An 18,679-nucleotide genomic window follows, 5' to 3' on the forward strand; every position below is an offset into this window, starting at 1 on the left:
AAAGCAAGCTCCTGATACAGAGCAAATCATTGGTATCATTCCTTCTCTGATAGCTAATGCTTGCTGGAATATTCAGATTTGTGTCTTTGAGTAGAAATTTTTGTTTGGATAGCCAGATGGGAGCTGTAAGTCTGCACTGAGAAATTCTGAGCTTGAAAATTTGTTTTTCCTGAAATGGAATTTGCCTTGTACAGAACGTTAACATAAGAGCCTTAAATGCTAGGGGTTCTGATTTTTGTGTGCAATTATCCATCTGAGTAGTTGACAATCTGAAAACATGTCAGAGTACCTGCATTATTTAAGCACAAAGGCCATACAGCACCGGATGTGATCTGGCACAATTCAGCAGTGATTTCAGGCCATTTTTGACACTGATACGAAACAATAATGTTAGAATAAAACCAGAGTGACTGGTGAGAGCATTGCTACATATCCTCCTGTTGCATCACCCAGTTATTGTGAAGATGCTGTTCTGCCATTTGGGGTCCTGGGCAAGGTAGAGAATTTCAGCATTTCATCTGCCTTAGAAACTTTCCATGCTGAAATGTTGCTTAGCACGGCTCATCTTCCCGAGCAAACGCTGCACACATGCACCTTACACAACACCAGACATGTTCTTTCAATTAGTGTTTGTGCAGATCTGTAGCTATTTTGAGAGGAAAGACGTGGGTTACGTGGAAAGAGATCGAAGGAGGCAAAAGGATTGCGGCAAGTGAGAAAAGGAGAAGGACTTTTCCCTCTGCTGGGGAAAAGTGCCTCTGTAATCACGCTGTCCTGACCCTTCAAAATCCTTTGAGCTGTGGTCTCCTGCCAGCACCAGGCTTAACATTTTTACAGGTGTTTATTTCCTATCCTCCCTTTCTCTGTTTTCTCCTCCCCCAGTTCTGGGTAAATAAAAATCTGTATAATTCTTATGCGGCACAGCCTGGGACCGCTTCGGCAGTAGTACATGGAGTTTTGTTTTTCCTACGTGATTGGGGTTTTTTTCAGAGGAAACATGTCTGACTCTGAACAACATTCTGGTTGTGCTCAAAGAGAGAGATTTCAGAATTTGACCTAATCTTGAAGTAGGATCCATTTGCTCTGACCAGAGCTTTCTGCAGCAGTGAGGTTACAAAATTCTGGCTGTCCTGCCCTTTTATACTGGCCAGGATCTGAGCATATGCTCCCACACTCAGGCAGATCCACGAGGTGAAGGAAAGCAGTGTTTAACAAAGCTGATTATTTTCTTATGATAGCTAATTGTTATTTTAGACTTATCTCCCCTCTAGCTGTGGTACTGCAAATACATTTAAATACCATCTGTGTGTTCATCCCTCATAATGAGTTATCCTTCACAGATGGCTATATGCATGGGTATTTTTCTGCATATACTGATTATTAATGAATCAACTTAATGACTTTTACAGTTTCTGATCAGTATTGAAAACCTTTTTTTTTTCTTCTTCCCCCATACAGTGTACGACTACCTCCCACATGTGTGGTATTTCAGCACTTTCATCCAGATGCTTCAGCTGTGTATAAGGGGGGATGAGGTAGCATGAGGATTTGGAGCTGTAGTCTGCTCTCAGAGCTCAATCAAGATTATTTTATTGCAGCATCTGAAATGAAGGCTCGGGTTAAAAGCTGCCATATTGCTAAGAGATAGGAGCCTAAAATTAGGCATGTGAAGCATTGTGAGAGTACATGAATGACTGATTTATACATCTACTGTACAATTACAGTAGCTAGGTATGCAGTCTCTGCTATTTTGATGCAATTAGGAAAGGTGCTGAAATTATTCCTATTTATATAGCTGACTTGAAATTTGAAACAGTGAGACAGAAATCCTCATCTCAGGTTGTCTAGAAGACAACAATGTAGCTGGAAAAATCTGGCAGTGGAAAATGTACTTGGGCACAAGACAGGCCATCTGCTCGTTGATCTTAACCGTTAATATATTTAATTATAGATTCTCGGCACTGTGGGACACGTTGCAGCTGTTTTGATTCTGACCGAATGGTCTTGCCTGCATCTCCTTCGTGGTTTTGGTGATACTGGGCCAGTCTGCAGCGTTCTAGGAGTGTTGGTTGGAGAACATGGGATCTGGTAGTTCTGTAAATGCCAACTACAAGTACTCCCTGCAGAAGTCTGAAAATGGTGAGTGATTCTTTGAAAAGTAATGTTTTCCTGTCTGCTCCTGCACATGCTGTTGGGAGGCTGTAGTGGATGCATTTCTTTTCTCAGTTACCTGTTTTCTTGGTCGTATTGAGGCAAAGTTACGAGTTTCAGTATCCTGTGACAAGGAGTCTCTGCTGTCAGGCAGAAGACCCAACAGGCTTGAGAAAATAACAGCTATTTAGACCAGGATTAGATTAAAATCAACCAAAACCTGACCAGAAATGAAGCAGCAAAAAGCAGTTTGGTTAGAACTGACATCGGATGGATTAATCAATTGCTGGCAAATGCACATGTTGTCATGTGCTGACAGCAAGATAGATGGTATCACCCTGCCACTTCTGGTGGACTCCATTTTAAAGACTGTGTTAGAGGCACAGGACTGATAAAGCAGAAGCATTAGCAAAGCCAAAATAAATCTGGATCTAAAGAAGGTAAGATGGTGTGGCTAAGAAAAGCTGAAAAGCAAAAAGTGTGCTTTTTTCTAATTATGTCAGCACAATGCTCTTAGTCTCTGCTAATAATCTAGACTTTTTTGTGGCTCTTGAAGCTGTAATGATTTCTTTTTATGAAACCTTCTGTATGATAGTATCAATTTCCTGGGTGTGTGCTTAAGCCTGCTATGGAAGAAAGGGAGCTTATGCATGAGACTTTACACATAAAGACATGCAAAAAGGTAAACAGATTACTTTGTTGTTTGAATCATTCGCTCATCGGCACTGGCAGAACAGCAGTATGGTGCAAATTCGGTGCAAGTGCTTTGAAAAGAAAAATAGTGATTCTATTTAGAAATGAAGAAAGCAGGGATACCATTGTGACTCAGCCTTTTTTGTTTGTAATTTTTCCTTGTTGAAAAACTCCACCTTTTTTTAAGTAAGTGAGACTTGTCTGCTGCCTATAGCACCAGAGAACCATGGACTTTCCCAAAAAGTTCAGGTCTGTTTTATGATAATGGCTTATCTCTAACAAACAAAGTGTAACATAAAACTAGTTACTTATTTGAAACCCTGCATTAGATCTGATACCTCATCAACTGTTTCCCGTGACAGGAAAACCTTTCTGAATTTCTTGCACCTGGTTCTCAAAATCCTTCAGATCTGCTGATCTGCAGGTGTGGAGCTGCTTAGGACTTTCCACCCAAGTATAAGGTGCCAGACGGTGTCCTGTCCCCCTTGTACGAGGCCCGGAGGCTGTTCCCTATGGAAAGTGTGGCTCTGTTAAACCGGCATTGCGTTTGAGTGAAGAAGGGAATGGGGAACCCGAGAGAGGGTGTAGATGCCCTCCCTGTAAGCTGATTTGTGAACTACGCTGCTAGCATGAATGGGCACGTTTTAGTTTGAGTGCTGCCACTTTGGCACGCGTTCAGTAGCTTATATGATGATTTATGAATCAGTTTACTGCTTGGATCCTCAAAAAATGTGGATAAATCTCTTTCTCTTCCTTTTTTATTATTTTTTTTTTCTAAACTAGTACAAACACTGCCAGATGAAACTCACCCAGGTAAGCTGGTAAATTAGAATGCCTGGCTTTTTCAGTTGCAGAGTCAGTGTCTGTAAAAGTAGCGTAAGAAAAACAGTGCCTTGCCCATCTGGAGCTTAAAATGCTGTGGATGGTGGTATAGATGCTCACTGTGCACTTGATAATGAGTCTTTTATAGATTTTATTTTTAACGTTTCAAAGCATCTAGTTTTCATTGGTATACGTGGAGTCGTAACTATGAATTTCTACTCAGGATTCAGTTGAAATACTTCTGACTCCTGCCGTGGTAATTGGGCATTTATCCACTCTTAGGGCAATGCAAGATATCTACAAGTTGTTTATTTTAGAGGGTGATTGTGACTGTGATTCTGGTTACATGCCAGCCAAATTGCTGTACAGGGAGTAAGGCAGCTAGTGTTGGGTGTGTTATAAAGGAGCCTTGAAGAGGTAGCATGAGGAGCACCAAACTGCAGAAAAAAAAGTTAGCCTTTTTTATTTTTTAATGGCCCAGCAAATCAGTAAGCATATTCTCAACAAGATATAAGGCTCAGGCAAAGAATACATAAGTTATCCTTGAATTAAGGCTAGCCAAGTCTTACCTTCTTGCCCACGACTTCGCCGTGACTCTGTTCCGCAGCTGCACAACAGCGATAGCTCTTCCCTTTTTGTGCTCTGCAGCTCCTAGTGCTGTAACAGTAACATAATTTAGAAGGATTATTATTTTCAACACATAAGCCATCAGGATATCTTCTTTCGGTAAAGGTCAATGCTTCCTGCTTAAGTACATGGAGGGTGGTTTATGTTGTATAATTAATGCGAGCTATTGAATTCATGTGATCGCTTTGTCTCTTGCCAGCACTTAGCAGCCTTTGGGGTAGCGGTAGGAGGATTTCGTTCTTTTTAAGAAAGTTTTTCCACCCCCCACCCCTGCCTGCTCTCCTTGCTTTGGTGAACAAGGCAGTGCTCTCTCGCAAACCAGACGCCAAGGGAATACAAGCCTCTGCAGCAGGGCTAGCTCTGTAACTGTCGTCTCCATTTGATTTTGGGGCCAGCCTGTAGATAGAGCAGTCATCCCTCCCTCCCTCAGCTAAGGATGACACAGAGGAGCATTGTTAGAAAATGTTTTAAACGTAGGGCTCTAGGGTAGGGCTCCAGAAATGAACAGGAAGGGACACAGAGTGTAATCAAAAGAGAGATGCCAAGTAGCAGAGCTGGATGGCAAGGTGCTGTAAAGTAACCAGGTGGTGCAAACGTGGTCAAGACCAGCTAAGGAGGATGGAATTGTTTCTAGAGGTACATAAAGTTCTGTGGCAGAACTTGAAAAGGGAAATGAGAAACCGCACCAATGTACTTCACTTTAAATATCCACACACCCATCTGAAATAATCTTTTAATGAAAAACACTGGAATTGGGGAAACGCAGAGGAATGGTAATGTTTTAAAGATCAGGGTAAAGAGCTGTCATTTGGAGGGAAGAACCTGGTGCCAGTGCTGGCTGTGGATTGAACCACGACCAGGCACCTGGAAATTCCTGGCATTTCATTCCTTCTGTGTCATTAAGCGGACAAAGATCTGTCTCCCTCTTTTCAGTGTGGGTGTTAATTTTGTCTTTATTCCAAGGTAATGGTATGTTAACATTTATGCTAGAATAGATGCCTTCTGAAGTTTGTCCAGAACTGCAAAAGCTGAGGTATTTATTTGGCTTAAAGGAAAGTAGACAAACCCTGTATTTTCAAGGCTCTGGAAGGGGACTCGGTGTCTTGTTTTCCCCCTACTCCTTGTGTGGCCTCAGTCAAATCTCTGGTTTCCTGAAGCCCCAGTACCTAGACTGTAAGATGGACATGAAAATGATCAAGGTAGGAAGGGAGGAAATCGTCTATTAATACTGAAGAGCGTGTTTGGATCTTTAGGCCCTAATAAGTTGTTGTTAACGCTGGTGCTGAGGAGCCCGCAGCGATGGTTAGAATTGCTTCAGAGGTCTCTGCTCAGGCAGGCTCAGATCAACCTCTTGCAATATGGTGAAAAGAAGTGGGTGTTTTGTTATCCTTAATATTTAGGCATCAGAACACCTCTCCTGAACACTTGCTCCTGAAAAAGAAAGGTCCCTCTTCAGTTTTCAGGGTCGGGAAAGGAGCGGTAGCAGCAAGGTACCTCAGCTGCAGCCACTGTAGCTCAGCAGGTTGGTCCTGTTTTTGTCCCCTAGCTTTCAAGGCAGCCGTCTTGATCCAGCAGTGGTATCGGCGCTACGTTGCTCGGCTGGAAATGCGCCGACGTTGCACCTGGAGAATCTTTCAATCCATTGAGTACGCTTGCGAGCAGGATCAGATCAAGGTAAGGTGCCAAGGAAGAGAGTATGGAGGAGAATACATAGGAGGGTGGTTTCTGGGCCACTTACTTTCTTGGCTACTGGCTGGTAACCCTTTAGGTGCTTCAGTGGGCCAAGGACTGGGTTTCCTGCCCCTTTTTAACCTATTGATTTCCTGCCTGCTTACGTCTGATGAAACCCTAAGTAATGAATCTTGAAAGAAAGCCGTAAGGACCATTTAATACTGTTTTTCCTGAGTCTGAACACAATTGGCAAGCTTCATTGGTTTGTTGTACTTAAACTTTGATTAATATTCTCTTATATGGTTGCCTTGCTGTCAGGGAGGGAGAGGGAGGGCTTATAGGTGTACTTCTGTCTGTATGGCTGAAGGTAAAGCTACTTTTTTGACTTCATCGCAAGATATTCAAAACTAGAATTGGTACAGTATGATTTGTTGTGCATACCAGACAACACAAGAAGGGCACAGATAAGACTTCCAGAAAGAAGATCACGGTAAGTTGCCACTCCGCAGAATTTCATTCCAGGGTGAATGATGATGGGCGCTCTCTCTTCTTGCAGCTTCACAACTTCTTCAGTTACCTCATGGACCACTTCACGCCAAGCAGCAGTAAAGAGAGTAAGTTTTTATGTGCCATTTGTAGATGGGGCACCAGCAGCTCAGAAGGCTGCACCCTGTATTGATTCGTTGCCCGATGCTGGCCCTTCAGGATGGCAAAGGGGGCCAAGAGAGTCTAAAGAGCGATAGCATCGGGAATTCGGATAGGGAGCGAATTGTCTGGAGACTGTCAGAGCTGTGTGAGGGATGTGGGGCAATTCCTGCTCCTTAGGAGCTGGAGGGGGAATAAAAGCTCAGCATGTTTTTGAAGAGCAGTATTAGAAATCTGACTCTTTTCCAGTGATCCCTGGTAACCAGGGCTTTGCAGAGTCTATTTGTGAAGCGAAAGAATCCATCTTTAGGGAACTCTGCTCTAGGGTATCTACTTCATTTGTATTTGGTCGCTCACTTACAGGTGGGGCGGGGTGGGGAGAAGTGCTGCGGGAACCAATGCAGTATCTTCCCAACTCTGCAGAGAGCTTTATATGTTATTTCTTAGTGCTGGGAGCTTGCTAATGAGCTAAGCTCTGAAATTTGATGGTAGTAAGTGAAAATTAACTATTTACTTTTCTGACCATAACCTGCTGAAGTCCTCGCTCCTTCCTTTCAAACTGCCACCCTTTTTCTCACAACCACCCCACGTATTTTACAGCAAAGCTCTGTTGAGGAAGATTTTTTTTTCAGTGTCTATATAAAACAGGACAATAATATCCAGTTCCTTGAGTTGGGCTCTGAGATATTACAGCAATAAAAAAACCAATGCGTATCTATACAATTTTTGTGCAACACTTGAGAATGTAGGTGCAAGCTTAGAAAAAACAGTGGGATGTAGGAGACAGTTCCTTCTTATACAGTTTGCTTTTGCATGTCATAGAAAATATTATTTCAGTTAGCCATGGCAACCAATGTCCATCTGGCTCTACCCGAGTTTTGCATAAACTAGCGTAGCTGCCAGCATGGCCTGACACATAGCACACGGACGCTCGTCACTGCAGATTCTGTAGCGGTGTCAGACTAGGAGCTAGCCTCCGCCGCTGCCACTGCTCATGAGCTCTAGCCTAACCAAATGGTTTTTCTTTAGCAAATTGCTAGAACGGTGTATTGAGCCAACTTCACTTTTTCTTGTCTCTTTCTCTTTTTTAAAAAAAACAATCAAACCAACCAATCTGCCACCCAGGGGATTTTATCAGCCGCATGTTCGTAAGTGGAGAAAGCTTCAAAGAGGCAGAGCTGGAAAGATACTGTGACTATGAATCCATGGAGGTGCCAGACTCCTACACTGGACCCCGTCTCTCTTTCCCACTCCTTCCTGACCATGCGACTGCCTTGCTGGAAGCTTTCAAACAGAAACAAGTAAGGATCACAAAAGGAACCACGCTTTCCCCTTCTCGACGCAGGGGTGTAGGATAGGTAACTTGGTTTCAGCCTTCCTAACAAGCTAAGCTGATTGGAGTATAACGAGCTGGCAGGCTGTTAAGCAAAGGGGGATGGAAATGACAGGGTGTTTCTCCCTGCCATAGGAACTTTTTTCCTTTCTGAAAATGCAGTCCTGACAAAATTGTAAACTTATTGCAGGTGTGCGCCAATATTAACCTGAATTTCATTTTAAAAGGAAAAAGCCCCACAACATCCTATGTTGAAACATCCTGTCATTTTTTTGTTGCAGTTCCTCAATTTGTAAAAAAGTATAGGATGGCCCAGATGGAAACAGCTGATTACAATTATGTTTTGTGCCATGCAATTTTGAGTCATATTTCAAATGTAAAATGTGAGTTTTTTGATGAGGAAGTCCAGTACCAGTTCAGCAGTGCTAACAAGACAGGCGCTCATACAATTGCAGTGTTCTGCTGCCATCCCTCAGTCAAGGTGCTGAACTGCAAAATGAGCCAAAACATCCCTTCTCCCAGCCAAACGACTTCTAAACCAAAGGTCTCTAGTGTCTTGACTGATATTAAATGCCTACACCCTGGCTTTGAGCGAACATAGTTCTGCAGGACACATGGCATCTCACGGCCTGGTTTAATGTGGAAAAGGCTAAGAAAGATCTAGAGGAGCAGCTTCTTACCTGTGATACTGGGTTGGAGTTTCTGCTGCTCTAGGAGGTGGTGGATATAGCCTTGACCACAGGGTGCTAGGGCTTTTGGGTTCTCTTGCCAGCCCTGCCAGTGCCGAGGCTGGGCTCATTTGGGCGAGTCTCTTCCATCCTGCTGTTGTCCAGTATTTGCCTCGTCTTGTTTGTAAGTCCGTAGGTCAGCACCGAGTGTCGTCCCAGTGAGAGTTTCTGCCATCCAGGCTATGGTGGTGGGTCCTTGAGGCCTTTGCAGAAGGAGCTGCGTTGCTGCTCAGAGGTCACTCATTTCCTGCTTTAATCCCTTCGCTTTCTCCTAGTAGCAGCTCCACGCTCGCTATGTCTTAAACCTTCTGCATGAGACCAGGAAGCACCTCAAGCAGTTGCCAAACATCAGTCACGTCTCCACCTGCTATAGCGAGGAGGTCACCGTGTGTGGTACGTCTGGGTGGGAGGGCACTGCGCAGTCTCTGGGGCAGTACGCTCACATGGAAGGGGTGGGAAAGATATCAAATGGTAGTGTGAGCATGATGGTCTCCTCTGCACTGAGCGTGGAACACAAATGCAGTCCCTAAGCAAAATGCATGTTGTATTGAGAGGCAACTGGGGCTGTCTAAAATATCCGGGTTTACCCTACGATGCTGTGTTTGAGCTGCTGCGAAGGCTAGCCGCAAGGCTGGAGGGAGCTCTGCATCATGGCCCTATTTCTGCTTGATCTGGAATGGGATGGGGGTGTTGAGGGAAGGATGTTTGTCTATTTGTAGCCTGCGTTTGGCTTCCATGTGAGATTCTGGGATATGTTATTAACAAATCCTGCCCCTAGATGGTAGCATTCAGCTTGCCTAGCCTACTGTAGTACTGGTGCTGTTGTGGCGATTATAAAAATGCAAGGAGAGGAGGAGGTATGGACAGAAAATGTTATGATATCCATTTGTCTAAGGGAAGATGAAGGGGGATAATGATAGTCTGTGGCTCTTAAAATTACATGACAGCAAAGATTTAAAGAATTTTTCAACTGGAATCAAATTTGTCTTTGTTCTGTCACCCTAAACTTGGGAGTAGTTTTACTAAACCACAGAAACTGCACCCAGTTGAGGACTGGCCTCAAAACTCATTTCTGTGCTGTTCTCTGGCCTGGGATTATTTAAACAACCAAGTCCTGGAGCTGTTTTGGCCGAGTCTTCATTAGCAGCAGCGTGTGCATTCAGGTCCAGAATACTAACACATCTTTAAGTCCCATCAAGTAAATTTGAAAGAGACAAAGCTTTTCACCATTATTTCCCTACTCCAGGACTAATGTTTAAACTTTGAGATACTCCTGAGAAGTATGTATTTAGCACAGACTTTTGCGTGCAGTTTCTGGAAAACAAACCTCTCTCCAATGTCATGTTACATGAGAATTTAGTTTGATTGTTACTTTGTATGCAAAGCTTTCTCCTGTGTAATGATCAGTCAAACGGTTTCTTGTGCCATGTTGTGTCATCGTAAGAGAGAAACGAACAAAGCTTGTGAATCAGAGTCTTCAGAAGCTGGTGCAGGTTTTGTTTGCTGACTTTCTCAGGCTTCAGCTCAAGCCTTTACATCATGTCCCTTTCCTTGGGGCACGTTGCCTCAGTATAAGGAAATGTGTACCTCGAACTTCCCAAAATATTTCAGTGGTCATCAATTTATAGAGGAGATACTTCATAGGAAGTTATTTATTGGTGTCTTTTTAAGTTCAAGGTAAATGTACTGTGACTTGTCTTTTTGTGCCTGTTAGGAGACTTGCACGGCCAGCTGGATGACCTGTTCCTCATATTTTATAAGGTAGGCACCGTATTTGGAGAGGGAGGCTGGCCAGGCACTGTGAGAGGTATCGCATGGGTCATGCTGAGAAGCGTTTGCAAAATTGGGCCCTTCATGTGCAATTCTCCGGGTCAGTTTCATGGGTTTTAAATGGCTTCACAAAGCAGCAGCTTATGCCCTTGCTGAATTTGAAATCTGACACACTTGTACATTTGGGAAGTGCCAGTGGATGTTTTTGTAAGCGCCGATACCAATGGCAACCCTTCCTGACTGCCAGCTTACGCTTTTCAGTGCATTTGCCACTGGGAGCCTACCGGGTAAAAATAAGAGTCAGGATCTATTGTATAAGGAAACCTGGGGCAGGAGTGAGAGAATGTGCAGCTGCAGGGGGAAGCTATATGGAGATCATGGGGAGGCCTCTCTTGTAACATCTGCCTGTTCCTTGCTTTTACAGAATGGCCTTCCTTCGCCTTCCAAGTCCTACGTGTTCAATGGGGACTTTGTAGACAGAGGCAAACAGTCCCTTGAGATCCTCATCGTCCTCTTTACCTTCCTCTTGATCTATCCAAAGGAGGTTCATCTCAACCGCGGGAACCATGAGGACCACATGGTCAACTTACGGTACGGGTTCTGTGCGGGGCTGATCGCGATGTCAAGGGTGTCGCTGCGGAATCCCGCTGAACTTCCTTTTTCCTGTTCCTTTAGCTACGGTTTTGCCAAGGAAGTAATGCAGAAGTACAAGGTAGGCCTAAGTTCACGTCTCCTTGACCACGTGAAATGTGGACTTTGAAGGCTTGATGCTTTGTCTTTTCCTTTCGGACCTGTCCTCTTAGGTGCATGGGAAAAAAATCTTGAAGATGATTCAGAATGTCTTCTGCTGGCTGCCCCTGGCCACCCTGATTGATCAGAAAGTCCTCGTTATACACGGGGGCATCTCTGACACCACTGACCTGGACATGCTTGAGAAAATTCAAAGGAACAAAGTAGGTTGTGTTTCATAGATATTGCAAGAGACAACACTTGTTGCTGATTTGTGGTGAGGAGCTTATTTCTACATGTCAACTTGGCTGTTGACAAGACAAATCTAAAGGATGGTCTACCTAGACAAACTGCGTTTAGGTACAGGCTTGGAGTGGATTGCTTTGGTTTAACAGTGTGTGTGCAGGAGGTGTGAAGGGAAGAAGCATTCTTCGCTTCTGGAAGATGTAAGGATCGTAGCAAGGGAAGTGGCGGGTAATGGCATGAGTAAATAGGTGTGCTGGTGCTGACTGTAAAAACACAGTGATGAGGAGACTTTGCCCCATGGTTTCTTAGCCTGTTTTTCCCCCTTGATTTCCAGAAGGATTTTGATAAGTCGTTCAACTTGTCTCTGCCTCACTTTCTGGTTGAGGAATACTACTTCCCTTCTCCAAATGCAGTGACAAGCACTTGCATTAGTTATTAGTCCTTCCCTCATTCTGCCACCTAGTTCCTCTTGCAGATTAAATCCATGTACTCTGCCTTTTGTGAAATGTCTGAGCAGCATAAAGTCAATGGAGACAGATCTGTAGTCAGGATGGATGTGGGGCCCCAGCTGTAAACCAAGAATGGCACATCTGAGAGGATAGCAGTAGTAATCTCCCACAGTTAATCAGCATTTGATGGCAGCAAAGTCAATTGAGGCTCGGAGGTTTGGGTTACTTGACAGTCTGCCAATGGAAGATGTTGGAGCCGGAGATGTAGGTTTCCAAGCGGTGTGACCATCTCTTTTTGCTCTCTTACCTCTTTCAGTTTATTTCTGTATTAAGAGGGAAGAAAAGAAAGGAGTCCAATAGAAATGTGGAAATACAGGAAATAAACGGGGAGAGCAAAGTAGAGGCTGACCCGGCAGGCAACGAGGCAGCCCCCAGTTTATCTCCGCAGCCTCGGCCAGCGCAGGCTCCCAGCATGGCCAACAGGCTGGAGTTCTCCAGGTGGGTCCGTCAGACGGTGCAGGAGCAAATCGAGTGGTGCCGCCGGCTGGTGGACATCAGCGAGTCGGAGGAGGAGGAGCTCACCTATTCCAGCGTGGTCTCCTTGACGGATCTGGATGGGCCGTGCTGGACTCGCCAGGAGGAGTGGAAGCAGGCGAGTAGTCTAAGCGGGGCCCTGAGCTCGGTGGGCTGTGGGTGCCTCCTGCAGTTTTATTCTTTGTTGAGGAATCTCCGGACAAAACATGTGGGTCAGTGCACAGAACTCTCTGCAGAGAGAGGTTTTTGCTGCTTCGTATAGCGGAGTTGAGGAGCAACTTGGTGTTGAAGTGCCAGGGGGTAGGCTAATGGGGTTTGTGCTATTTTGTACCTACTGCTCTGTACCCTGAGACAGCCTGGCGTTGATCGTTCAGTGGTAAGAGGTCAGGAAGGGCTGTACTGTGAGCATGTGATCTCTGCTGCTTGGGGATGTTTCGTTAGATACCTGAGCTACATCCAGCCCATCCTGTCGCGTGGTTCCCCAGCAACTGAAGAGCTGTGCACGAGAGTCACATAGGAGAACGTAGGCTGTGTGCAAGACTGGTGGTAGCTGCGGTTCTGCTGGTGCTTTGCTCTTCCCTTGCGAGTCAGCCTCTTCACCGGGCTTTCGGCTTTCTGTGATCAAGGCTCTGTCCCAGCGTTTGCCCCTAGCACAACACTCATCCCTTGTTGTATAAATAAAACCACTGCTCAGACACAGAGTGGGTCAACAGGTTTTCTTGATTCGCTGCAGGGGAGAGGAAAAATAGACGAGACTGATTGTAGAGCCCAGTGGTTATATCGCTTACTGTGTACGTGGGGTATCTGAAGTCAGCTCTGTAGGTAATGAATGAGCACGTCATTTGCTGATGAGTGAGTCGTGATCTTGGGTACTAAGAGCAGGCTGAGTTTGTGGTTTTAGCTGGGCTGCACTGCGAGTAGACTGCTAGGCAGGTCAGAGCCTGGGAACTTGGTCTCCTGTTTGTGTTAGGCCAGTCTGACTGTAAGCCCCTTCTGTGCGCTCTGAAATCGTGGCTTACTTCACGTTACATATGACATCCTGGTATTGCATACCTTATCAGCATAAAGCTATATATTGAGGTCAGGGTTAAAGAGATTAAACTTAAATCCAAATAGCGGTTACTGAGTCAGCACTTACATTTCTGGAGGCTGTGGAATGTCCTGGCTAGAGAGCAAAGGAGTTTAGTATTAAGCCTGCTCGTGGCCTCAGGATCTGCTGGGTGTTCTTGCCCTGGGACCTGTGTTTTGGGATGGAGGAGGACAGGCAAGGCTCTTTGAAATCTTCGAGGCAGCAAAGGGAAAGCTTCTGTCAGGCCTGATTTATGGACACCCCTCTTCCCCCAGGCTCTTTGAGTGTGCTTGTAGCTCCAGGCCAACAATCTCGTCCCCTCTGTGGTGGACCAGGTCTGTGACAGTCCTGCAGAGCAGTACGGTGGTTCGGCTGGGATGCAGGAAACACCTCTGTCTGCCTGCACTATGGTAAATAGCAGCAGTCCAGGGAGGGATTCAGAGAGCGAGCTGTATTTGCGTAGTAAACTTTGACCTGTGGTATCTGCTGGGTACACTTTATTCAGCGAACTTTTCCAATCTTCTCAGATTTTAGACATTCTCTGGAGTGACCCCATGCCTCAGGAGGGCTGCAGAGTAAATACAGTGCGAGGTGGTGGCTGCTACTTTGGGCCTGACGTGACGGGGAAGATTCTCGAGAAGTACAATTTGCAGTTCCTCATCCGCTCCCACGAGTGCAAGCAAGAGGGCTATGAGTTCTGTCACAATCGGAAGGTCGGTGAGGGGGGCGGTGTGAAGGATACTTGGGTTTCCATCTTGCCAGGGTGGGATTTCTGTGGTGGCTTGTCTCAGCTCTGTATTTCTTCCAGTGGGGCTTTAAGTACATACAAAATCATTCAACAGCCTTATTGGGAGTTACCGAAGTGCCTTCCCAGCCGAGGTCTTAGGTCAGGACAGTCTGGAGCCACCTTCTGTTGTGCAGGCAAAGCACATCCTTCTGTGTGGTAGCTGAGAAAAGATCTGAGCCCGTTTGTGCCGCTGCCCCCATTTAATGCAGCTGTTTCTGAAGATGACGTACAAAAGGGCGTTACTAAGCTGCTGCAGCAAAGTTTTGCTCTCAGAAGATTCAGGGTCACTTCAGTGACTTCAACAGGGGCACTTCTGACTCCACTCGCTGCCTGGAGAGTGGAAGTTTGTCAGGAGAGTACAGTGAAATCGTAGAAGCCCAGCGTGTGGCCAGGTCCACAGGAGACCAGTGCTGCCCTCGAGGAACTCACACCTGTAGGGCTTCCAGGCCAGCTGCCACCTTGTTCTTCTTTTTCACATAAAATACGGTGCTTTCACAGTCTGTTGACTCCAGATGGGATCGATGGTGGTGTTGTCACTGATATATGTCTATATAATAGATGATGTATGTACTGACGATAAATGCCTCTCTTTTTTGGGGGTTAGGTGCTGACCATATTTTCAGCCTCAAACTACTACGAGATTGGCAGCAACAGGGGAGCCTATGTGAAGCTGGGACCGGACCTCGTCCCCCATTTTGTTCAGTACCAAGCGAACAAGACAGCCCATACTCTCACTATGACCCAAAGGCAAGGCTTTCCAGTTGCTCTGTATTCACCAAAATTCACCAATTCTGAAAGGGAAAACTTTAGGAGCTTTGAGAAAGTTTGACTCTGGAGCTGAACTTTGACAGCTTGATTTACTAAATAATAGCACTGGAGGAGGATTGAAGCTTTGTGCAGAAATTACTGAGGGAGGTTCAAGGGTTGAGGAGGGAGTATTACACGATCAGAAGGGGACTCTTTTTTACAGACTGCTGATTTTCTAGCTTATCTTTTCAATGTCGAGTTTTAACTTTTGACCCTTGCTGAGGTTCCCTTCTGCTTTACTACTTCACAAATTGACGCAGGGATTCAGTGCATCAGCTGCGGGGAACCGTGCTCCAGGCGTGCGGTGCCTTGTCACGAGCATCGAGATGCAGCTGTAGCTGTGCAGAGCAGTTATGCGAGGGTCTGGGCAATCCATGGACAGGCCAGAGGACTGGGAAAGTGCAGCTTCTCTCGTGCTTCGTGGCAAGTCCTAAATGTGCTTCTTTCTTTTCTGCATCCTCCAGAATCAGCAGAGTAGAGGAGTCAGCCTTTCGAGCCTTGCGGGAAAAGCTCTTTGCTCACACCTCAGCCCTCATCAGCGCGTTCAAGGCCTACGATAAGGACAATTCGGGTAAAGCTGAGCCGAGGGACGCTCAGGTTAATTCCCTGGTAGGACAGGGTTGAAGCAGCCAAGTTGAGTGTGCGGCTGGTTGGGAGGCTCCGCACTGATAGCTGTCAGTGACTGTCACAGGAGGAGGCTGCGTCAGACCTTGCCACGTTGGTCTCAGTTGCTGTTACTCGGTGTCTCTGCTGGGAACCTGTTAGTGCCTCAGAGTGGCGTTATAATGAGGGGGTGTCGGAGAAGCAAGAGCTGATTAGCCTGATGTGTAGCAATTTAGGAGAACCTTTGGATCAGGAGTATCGATGAAGCATTGGAGAAGATGACCTGGAACATGTCTGTCGCGTGTCACTTGGGAATGGCTGGGCGGTCTCTAGAGCCCCTTCATCCCTGGAGTCTAAAATCACTGGGAAGAGGAAAGCAAGAGATGTCCTCTGTGGCAGCTGCCTTTGTCAGAGCCTTAAGGAAGGAGCTGAGAGTTCATAATCTTCTGGTTGCCAGGAGCGCTCTGCTGGTGCAGCGACCGAGACATGTTGCTGAGATCTGTCCGTTTGTCAGCTGGGGAGAAAAGGGACACAGTGGTTGGCAGAACTGCTTTCTTACGAGTAGAACTGCTTTCTTGCTTTCTTCCCTGGCAGCAAAATTGTTCACAAAAGTCCAGTTCAGCTGTTACAGCAGCTGCTAAACTAGGGGCTCTTCCATGTTCCCGGGTCACTGAGGAAGTACTACTGCAGTTGTGTAGGCTGTGATCTGCAGGGTGAGCCTGGCTGTAGCCCAAAAATTTATAATGAAATATCCAAAGTTAGCGTCTTCCCCTTGCTCAGACGTTTGCAGCCCCACGGCCCTGATTTCTTGCAATGATCAAAAGCTTGCTGAGGCTGGGGGGAGCAGCGAGTGCGCTTGTGCCTGCGGCAGCTGATGTCCATACAGCCATGCAGGGATTTTTCCTGTTCCAAAGTGCTCAAGTGTGCCGTGGAGAAATGTCACTGTTGCTGTCAGCAGCATGGTAGACTGGGTATGCGTACTGCTCTAGGGTTTTTACTTTGCCTTCATATGCTTTCAGCTGCCCATCTCTCGGAGGTCTCTCCCTTTTCCTTACAGGAAGGATCACGCTGAGCAACTGGGCGACGGCAGTGGAGTCAGTCTTGCACCTGGGATTGCCCTGGCGAATGCTGAGACCGCAGCTGGTGCGCAGCACAGCGGACGGCATGCTGGAGTACAAGTCCTGGCTCGACGACTTAGCCATGGAGCAGCGGAGCCAAGAGGTAAGGACTCGCCCCCTTCCATTGAGCACGATGCAAAGCAGCTCGTAAGATCCCCAGCACGTGGAACCAAGTATGGTACGAAAGGAGAGTGGATGGTTCTGGTTCCTGTATAATCCAAAATCACACTGAAGTCGATGGAAAAGCTTGCATGAATTCAAGTATTCCTGAGGCATTCAGTCCATTGTAGAAATAGGTGATGCATGTGAAATCAAAACCTAGTTTGGGATGCAGGCTTTTAAGTAGAAAAACTATATTCCATTTTCTGAGTTGCAGTTTCTTTATCACACCCAGCAAAACCAACTCTGCAATGGGTAAAAAATGTAGCCCAAGTCACTGTCTTCTGTTAGCCCGGAAAAGCTCTGTTTGGAAGCGATAGGTTGCTGAAGTGCTATAATGCAGAGCTGCACAGAGGGTCCAGTCTTCACAAAACTGTTTCCTAAGTCACAGATGATGCAAAGTGCATTGCTGGCAAACTCTTTAGAGCAGTAAACATTTTTATTTATGGGAGCATCGGCAATAACTGCTCAGAGAAAGGAGACAGCTGTCAGAAAGGGTAGGAGTGTGCCCATGTTGTCTTTCAGCACATCCAGTCGAGCTTGCTGGAAGTCATTTATCGAAACAGATCCAACTTGGAGACCATATTCAGGATCATCGACAGAGATCATTCAGGTAAGCGGGTGTGCAGGGGGTGTTGGTCACTGCACTGTATTCCATTGTACTTTTGGGCTCCCTTTAGTATGTACGAAGGCATTTTTATTTAATGGTTTATGGCTTGGGTCTTCCTCCTCTCTCAGTTGGGGTTATTGTCTCAAGAGCTTCTGAAAAGTCATTGTATGTTTCCACAAACACAGTGCATTTTGAAGGACTGTGTGCAGTCCAGGTAGAGAATTAATAATTATTTATTCTGGCGGAGTTCAGCAGAACAAAAATTGCGATGAGAGCACTGACAATAATGCAGCATACTCGGGATCTTGAGAGTTACCTGCTTTCCAGTGGTCATCTCCAACAAATTACTTTGGGAAAGAGAAAATACAACAGTCTTTGCCTTCTTTTGTTCTCCCAAATTGTATTATGTCTCTTTACTGCTCTAAGTTCTATTTTAGCCAGTGTTCTGCACACAGGAAATTTAGTTGCACCACGCAAAACGTAGATGATGAGTGATTTCTTTCTGTCCTTTAGGGTATGCAGGCAGCAGGGGCGGGGTGAGAGATTGAACCTGAGCAGGGGTCCCTCTTCGCACGCTGAGCGGGGACTGACTGGCAGCAGTCCCCGTGACCTTGTGCTGAGGCGGCTGCACCTTCCTTCTCCACAGGTCTCATCTCATTTGAGGAATTCCACCAAACCTGGAAGCTGTTCAGCTCCCACATGAACATCGAACTCACGGATGACAGCATCAACGACTTGGTTCGCAGCATTGATTTCAATAAGGATGGAAACATCGACTTCAACGAGTTCCTAGAAGCCTTCCGCCTTGTCAAACAGTCACAATAGTGAGAACCTGGTGAGGGTTGCCACGTCCAATGCCTTGACTGTCTGCGAAGCCAGGGGGACCGCTTCCTACCTAACCACAGAGCGTGCCTGCAGATGTGAAGCAGGGAAAGGGAAGGCAGCAGGTATCTTTAGCACTTATTGGTTAAAACCAGTGACTGCCGTAGCCAACAGCTGTGATCCACTTTGGGAAGGTAATGTGTAAAATAGGTAAGCTGCCCTTCAGTTCTGAGCATTTTTAAAAAGGAGCCATGTTTTAGGTAGAAATTCCTGCTCAAAGGCAAGATGCAACTTCGTTTCTCTAGT

At 46.0% G+C, this 18,679-nt stretch overlaps 1 protein-coding gene across 1 annotated transcript; it reads left to right on the forward strand.

Annotated features, from left to right (window-relative positions):
- Positions 1-2,061: 2,061 nt before the first annotated feature.
- PPEF2 (protein phosphatase with EF-hand domain 2) lies at positions 2,062-18,376 on the forward strand. Its single transcript, XM_075709306.1, has 15 exons — positions 2,062-2,139; positions 5,840-5,967; positions 6,521-6,578; positions 7,735-7,910; positions 8,949-9,063; positions 10,385-10,431; positions 10,865-11,152; positions 11,244-11,393; positions 12,181-12,516; positions 13,995-14,180; positions 14,859-15,001; positions 15,526-15,632; positions 16,722-16,885; positions 17,467-17,554; positions 18,198-18,376. Exons 1-15 carry the CDS (start codon positions 2,079-2,081, stop codon positions 18,374-18,376), a joined length of 2,226 nt encoding a protein of 741 aa, XP_075565421.1. The 5' UTR covers positions 2,062-2,078.
- The last annotated feature ends 303 nt before the right edge of the window (positions 18,377-18,679 follow it).

Source organism: Pelecanus crispus, chromosome 4 (assembly GCF_030463565.1).
Source record: "Pelecanus crispus isolate bPelCri1 chromosome 4, bPelCri1.pri, whole genome shotgun sequence".
Lineage (NCBI taxonomy): Eukaryota > Metazoa > Chordata > Aves > Pelecaniformes > Pelecanidae > Pelecanus > Pelecanus crispus.